The 6,329-nt window shown below is 35.3% G+C and overlaps 3 protein-coding genes across 3 annotated transcripts; 2 read left to right on the plus strand and 1 right to left on the minus strand.

Moving 5' to 3' along the window:
• Nucleotides 1-81: 81 nt before the first annotated feature.
• Nucleotides 82-1,829, plus strand: BDF20DRAFT_835052 (WD40-repeat-containing domain protein; the record flags this gene model as incomplete). Its single annotated transcript, XM_053078804.1, has 8 exons — nt 82-411; nt 607-693; nt 766-829; nt 899-951; nt 1,025-1,067; nt 1,135-1,227; nt 1,345-1,483; nt 1,577-1,829. 8 exons carry the CDS (start codon nt 82-84, stop codon nt 1,827-1,829), a joined length of 1,062 nt encoding a protein of 353 aa, XP_052937654.1.
• A 105-nt stretch (nt 1,830-1,934) lies between these two features.
• BDF20DRAFT_866911 (DNA-directed RNA polymerase I, II, and III subunit RPABC5) lies at nt 1,935-2,792 on the plus strand. The gene is made up of 3 exons (XM_053080867.1): nt 1,935-2,095; nt 2,179-2,273; nt 2,348-2,792. Exons 1-3 carry the CDS (start codon nt 2,001-2,003, stop codon nt 2,380-2,382), a joined length of 225 nt encoding a protein of 74 aa, XP_052937655.1. The 5' UTR covers nt 1,935-2,000; the 3' UTR covers nt 2,383-2,792.
• A 1,102-nt stretch (nt 2,793-3,894) lies between these two features.
• BDF20DRAFT_1000386 (uncharacterized protein) lies at nt 3,895-5,947 on the minus strand. The gene is made up of 4 exons (XM_053074592.1): nt 5,840-5,947; nt 5,405-5,761; nt 4,745-5,333; nt 3,895-4,639 (listed from the first exon to the last, which is right to left on the minus strand). The coding sequence occupies exons 1-4, from the start codon at nt 5,900-5,902 to the stop codon at nt 3,933-3,935; spliced, it is 1,716 nt and encodes a 571-aa protein (XP_052937656.1). The 5' UTR covers nt 5,903-5,947; the 3' UTR covers nt 3,895-3,932.
• Nucleotides 5,948-6,329: the final 382 nt, after the last annotated feature.

Below are 6,329 nucleotides of genomic sequence, written 5' to 3' on the forward strand. Positions count from 1 at the left end.
GCTTTTCCAATTTTTAACGAGTTGATAGCAGTTGCGAGTACAAGACTTTCCTCTTCTGTTCCGCGTAAAGCTGCACGTATTATGGACACAACGATGACGATTCGAGCTTTGGAGCCTTTGATTACTTTGAAAGGCCACACCGACCCTATAATTTCTATTGATTATGCCCAGAATTGTTTTTTGGGTCAACATTTTCTGGCTTCTGGCTCAGGTAGCCACATTTTTAATCCTCGAATAGAAAACAACAAGAAAAAGTTAACCTTGAGTTTTTGTGTTATTCGTTTTGTTGTTTCGTTAAAAGAGGACAATACCTGCAGAATATGGGACCTCAAATTGAATAAGGTTATAAAAGCAATTAAAGGCTTATCGGAACCAGTAATGTTGTTTAGTTTCAAAGTTGTTTTGAAGCATGTATTTTATCCTTAACCGCCATAAGAGAACTGATACATTTACCCTACCATATTACTTCAGGTCACTAGTATTAAGTTTGCAAAGAAGAAGAGCTCACCTTTTCTTTACCTTTCTTCGGGAAAATGTGTAAATTCTTCGAATCCAGCGTGAACTTCTCAAGAAACTAAATTAGATTAATAAATTTTGTCGATGCAGGTTTATACTTATGATCTGAGGACCAAAGATATAATTCTTACGGAACCAGTTCGAAGATATGAGTTCAGTAATGATGAAATTAATTCAGTGAGTCATTCAACTTTGGTGGCTGTAAAACATATGTTAGCTCATGTAGTACTGCTTATTTTCCTACATTAGATTGATGTCAGTGATAATGACAAATTTTTAGCCACTGCAGATGATGAAGGCGCTGTACATATAAGTAAAGAGGATTTTGAGTTTTATGGAGTAGTAAAGATACCAACGTATTTAACCCACTACTTTTAAATAGTTGACTTGTGCAGTCATAAAATCTTCAAGAAAACAACCAAGAAGCATAGTAATGTAAGTAATGTCCGGGTATTCTTCGTCGTCGATGTCTTCAACAATTTTTATATATGTCTACATATGCATCTAGATATGTATGTCTGTGAAGTTCCGACCTAAAAAATCATGGGACGGTAAGCTATTCCTTTGCTTAGGCGTTGAATACTTGATGATATGATAATTAAACTGATGTGCATACAGTTTGGTCTGGAGGGATGGATAGTTATTTATTCGAATGGGATTTCTCAAGAGGCTCACCGAAACATGTTTATGATATGAGTATGTACGAAAGATGTAATTTTAAAGATTAACATAATCTCCTTATTCAACATTGCTTTTGATGAACATGTTTAGGACCAAAAGAGCCTACGGCTACACAAATGTTCAATCCCCCTTTTGTATATGACGTAGATATATCTGATGATGGAAAATGGATCGCAGCAGGCTTAGGTGACTCAACATTGCAGGTTTTATCATCCTTACAGCAGAAAAGTAGTTCTCTTCAAGATGTAGTATTAAGTGGTGGACATAACGCTATGGTGAATTGTTTGTACGATATCCTTAAATAACATATCGGCAACATATTGGTAAAGAATGACTTAGCTAACAAGCTTTTTGTCTTGTTTGTCTCCAATTTCTGTAGGTCATTTGTAGCAACTTCAAATAGTCATCAAAAGGACCGACAAATACATCTGGTTTCTGGATCGCCTAATAGTAGATTTTGCCTCTGGAGTTTCAACGACACTTTTCCATTGTCGGAGAGCTTAAAGCCAACAATATATCAATTAGATAAATCAGTTGGAAAGCTTAACCACTTGATAGGATATGAACTGAATGGTAATCTCTACATTGTTGCTGCTGGAACAGGAGCTTTATGTATTTACACATTGCAATAAAAACAATTACAGTTACAAATGTGACCTAAATTAAAGTGGTCACAATTGTCTCTGTTTGAAATGCAGTGGCTTGATGCCGATTTCTGTCATGCTTTGCTTTTTAATCTTTCTTTTATAATTGAAGAGTACTCCCCTCCCTGATCAGTCTACTATTTTTATATAAGCTTCATTATGATTATTCCCGTCCGTTGTTTTTCTTGTGGTAAAGTCATAGGTAACAAATGGGACAACTATTTATCACTTTTACAGGCTGAATATACAGAAGGGTAAGCAACGTTATGGATAGTTCGTACTGGCAAAATCTCGCTCTGACTATTCTCGAATCTAAAACTCTGTCACTTTGCTACAGAGAAGCGTTAGATGCTCTTGGACTTAAGCGATACTGCTGTAGACGTATGGTGTTGACACATGTTGATTTAATTGAAAAACTTCTACATTATAACCGTAAGCAATCTACCATTTTGTTAATAGACATACTCAAAATCTCAGGAAATAATTCTTACTCTTTTTCTTTATAGCTCTGGAACGTACAAGAGATCGCGGACGTAATTAGAAAGGCTTTGAAACGGAAGAGAGAGAAAAAGAAACCATCCAGCTCAATATAAACGATTGCGAAATGAACCAATTCAAAAAAAAAAAACATTCTAAATATAATCAATAAACCAGCATATTCATTGGAGCAGCACGTTGAGATTGCGTTTGTTTTTATAGTAATTATTATTATGTATGAAGCTGGGCTGATTTCAGCAATTTATGACAGTGGATAATATAGGATGATACCAATGTATAGCAGAAGCTTGTTTATAGTTGCGCTAAATAGATAAAGGAGATTACTTCAAGTATATTTTAAGAGGGGGTCGCGTTACAGCTAGTTTGAATGCGACCAGTTAACAGCCTTGCAGTTTAGAACCCTCTGTATATATATGATATACGTTTTTCAAAAAGAGAAGTAATCGGTTGGGCACGTTCAATATGAATGTACTATGATGTGTTCCTATTATGGAACACCGTTTTGGAGTTATTCATGTTTTTTTTTTTCAGTTACTTCTGTCCAATCGTAGCATTGAAATATGTATAGTAGTTATTAGAAAACACTGCCTCTCATTGTTCATATTGTGGTTATTAAAAGTTGTCGTACTTTGAAGCGTTACTGACGCACTGAAATGACCAACCTAATTCGTTATTTTCACATACTCCCAACTGTTAAAATTATGTATTTATCTGAAGAAAAATAGAGCATCAATATTTTGGTAAAAGGGAAAACTGAAAAGACGCGATTAATAATTGCCTTTGTATTGTTCGAACTTCAGTAAATAAAATACATCGATACCATTTTCATCGAATCCGGGAAGTAACCGCGCAATCAACCTACCATGTGGTGTAATAACCGGTTTTTGCGTTGCAGTTTTATTTGAATATCTCTTGTGTTCAAATTTATGATACCTTAAGCACTTCATAGTCAATAGGTTGATATCTATTAATCGCTAACAGAAACCAGCAAGTTCACTTGTATGATTAATGATAGTTAAGGAAAATCTCTTACTAAGCTTCAAGGGCTCTTGGAGCTCTCGGGAAAAGCCATATGACGCCTGCAAAGGATTCTCATGGATAATAAAAAAGCAGGCGTAATGCTCTCAGTATGATACAATACAATACTCATCCTTGCATAGATAGTTGTTTTAATTATTTCTTTTGATTGGGTTATGCGCATCAACTTATTTCAACGATTCGATAAAAGGACTTAAGATTAAAGTCAAGCCAACCTATGGCTTAATACTCTTAAGGTTGAACAAATATAGTGACTTTAGTTTATGAGGTGACTACAAATGCTTCTGCAAGAAGCCATAATGTGCTGTTTTTATAGGATTGCATTCAACTTTTACTGATAGTATTAGCTATCTAAACATAGAGGGCCACTGTGATCCTTTAACGTGTATTACGAACCAAGTCAAATATCGTGAAGAAGCTTTTTTTCACAGGAAATGGCACATTTCAGTCTCATAAGTGTTCAGGAAAGGGGGGGGGGTGCGAGTAACAATATTTCTCGCAAATAGTATTCTATACCATCCATTGACGAGCTGCTGCTAACATTGAGGTGGATATTTATTTAAGAGTATTAGGTTCTATAATATTAATAGTAGAGGTATCATTATTATTGTTATTGTCCATGGTATCTTGTACTTTTGTGTCAAAAATGGGAAGATTATTGAATCTTATATTTTGTAATTTTCTGTGCTGATGTAAAGAAGAAGGCCTTTCGCCGCTGTATGTATGGCTTCTACGCAACCCAATTGACTTGAAATGAGTTGTCGTGGTAATAGGTGAGGTTGCAAGATCAGATGTCAGATACTTGTTTTGATGCTTGAAAAAGTATAAATTAGGTGAAGCGGGTGGTGAAGGCAAAAGTTCTTTTTTGTCTTCTAACGATAGGAGATAATTTAATGATTGTTTACTTTCTTCCCATTGATGACACAAATTTTTTATTTCTCTATCCAAATGTTCAAATCGCCTGTTCAGTCTATCCACTAGATGATATTGTGCTGAGGATGAGAATCTTCTATTACTGCTGCTACAATTACTATTAGTGCTGTTGCCTGATACCAATCTCGTGTCTTGTTTACATAAAAATAAGCTGGCCTGCATGTCTTCCATCAACTTTTCAATGGCCGATATCCTGTGCATTAATGCAAGTGCACGTCCATCAAAACTGCTGGTCGTCATGCCATCTGTAGTAGAGATTATCGATTTTTTTTTTCTAATGCTCAGTTCGTTTATAACAGAAGAGGACTGCATTGAGCTATTATCATCTTCTATAAATAGAACTATAATGAGTATACGTTCCATCTATAAACTCTCTTCTCCTCCCACTGCTCCCTGTACAAAACAAGAAATGAGAAAGTGTTTCACGGTTTTACCTGAAGAGACACTAGTTGTGTTTTTATAAAAAAGTTGAGTTGAAGCGCTATTGAATGCAGTATACTCATCAATCAATTGTCTGTTGGCCTGGATAGCTTTGATCCAACTTTGGCTATAATAAGTAGTACTTGTTATATGCTGCTGTTCTTTCTTCATATTCTCTGCTGACAGAACATCCAGAGCCAATAGATGTAAAAGATATTCACGACGTTTCCAAGTAATCATTGTAATTAATAAATCGATGTCTTCCAATTTAAAAGCATCCTCATCGCTGTCGTTGACAATGAGCTGCGATGGGATTTTTTCCTTGATATTGTACATGTCTCTGAAACGAGTCATGTTTCGTTTGTCAACAAGTGGTTCCAAGCTTTTTATCATGCCCATGTAGGATTGTAAATGGTTCGAAAGCAAGGAGCCCAATGATTTGGTTAATTCTTGGGCTCTTTTACCTCCACCTTCTTCTTCATCTGCATAATGAGAAAGATTAATCAATCGATATAACAATTGATCACTGTCTTGTGATATAGCGATGAGTTCATTAATAGTATTTATGGCGCATGAATGTAATTTTCTTATTTGAGTATGTTTCTAATTATATACCACAACTCATCGTATTAATTCTTTCTTGTTTTAACCTAACAACTGGCTTTGTAACTCACTTGGTATCGATATGTAAAGTAACATAAAATGGTATAAACAGGTAGCAATAGCAGCATAGTAGAAGATGTGTCGAATTTAGTTAGGAATATTGAGCTGACAATGACATTAATGCTACTGGTTATGAGAATGTTTTGTATTGTAGGATCGTTTGTTGACAAATTGTCTCTTTTCTGGCTGGCTAACGGTTCGCTACCGATATCATCATTAAGAAACGCTGGTGATTGATTCAGAACACTGGCAGTTGTGGTTGCTGGTTTGAGTGAGTCATTAAATAAGGATGATGTAACTACCAGGTACTTAAATTCCTCTTCAAACTTTGATTGCTCTCTCCGTGACAGAGACAAAGAGAATCTCATCTATACATACAGTAACTATATGTTAGTTTACCCGGCTTGTATTCCTAGTTTCGATTTCAATATCAAAAAGTTTGATACCTTTAAGAATTTATTGAAATGGTCAAGGAGAGGTGAAAGTAGGTTGGACGTTGAACGGCTCATTATTGAAACAATGTAGTAAGCCAAAAAAGAGAACGAGAATGAATGAAAGGGAAAGGATTCAGAAAAAAAAAAACTGGTTTCAAAAAAATAAAAATAACGTTTCCATCATGTGCATTGCTTATGTCTAGTCAGGAAGTGCAAAAAAATGTCAGCTTAGCAAAAAGAAGTGCGATAATGAATTTTTTTTAATCTTGGCCTGTTTTGAAAAGGCCGACTACGAATATGCCTCTGCCATAAACTAATTAGTGGCAGTTGTGATTAGTAAAAGATTACGTATAGTAAACATTGCTTGTCGTTTTCCACTGCTACTAATTGACTATGATAGCATTTTGCGGTAGTTCCATTTTTTGGCGGATTTGAAAATAGTAAAACTAAAATCAGCTGTTGGGTTTTCGTTTTGAAACGCATACACAAAAGCAGAAATACC

Source organism: Mycotypha africana (assembly GCF_025528875.1).
Source record: "Mycotypha africana strain NRRL 2978 chromosome Unknown BDF20scaffold_4, whole genome shotgun sequence".
In the NCBI taxonomy this organism is placed as follows: domain Eukaryota; kingdom Fungi; phylum Mucoromycota; class Mucoromycetes; order Mucorales; family Mycotyphaceae; genus Mycotypha; species Mycotypha africana.

Bases quoted from the DNA above. Each gene is read 5' to 3' on its own strand.
- BDF20DRAFT_866911 (XM_053080867.1), top strand. From the start codon at position 2,001: ATGATTATTCCCGTCCGTTGTTTTTCTTGTGGTAAAGTCATAGGTAAC. The intron at 2,096-2,178 runs GTAAGCAACGTT...ACTTTGCTACAG, and splicing joins CAGGCTGAATATACAGAAGG to AGAAGCGTTAGATGCTCTTG. The intron at 2,274-2,347 runs GTAAGCAATCTA...TTTTCTTTATAG, and splicing joins AAAACTTCTACATTATAACC to CTCTGGAACGTACAAGAGAT.
- BDF20DRAFT_1000386 (XM_053074592.1), bottom strand. From the start codon at position 5,902: ATGAGCCGTTCAACGTCCAACCTACTTTCACCTCTCCTTGACCATTTC. The intron at 5,762-5,839 runs GTATCAAACTTT...CTGTATGTATAG, and splicing joins ATTTCAATAAATTCTTAAAG to ATGAGATTCTCTTTGTCTCT. The intron at 5,334-5,404 runs GTGAGTTACAAA...GTATATAATTAG, and splicing joins ACTTTACATATCGATACCAA to AAACATACTCAAATAAGAAA.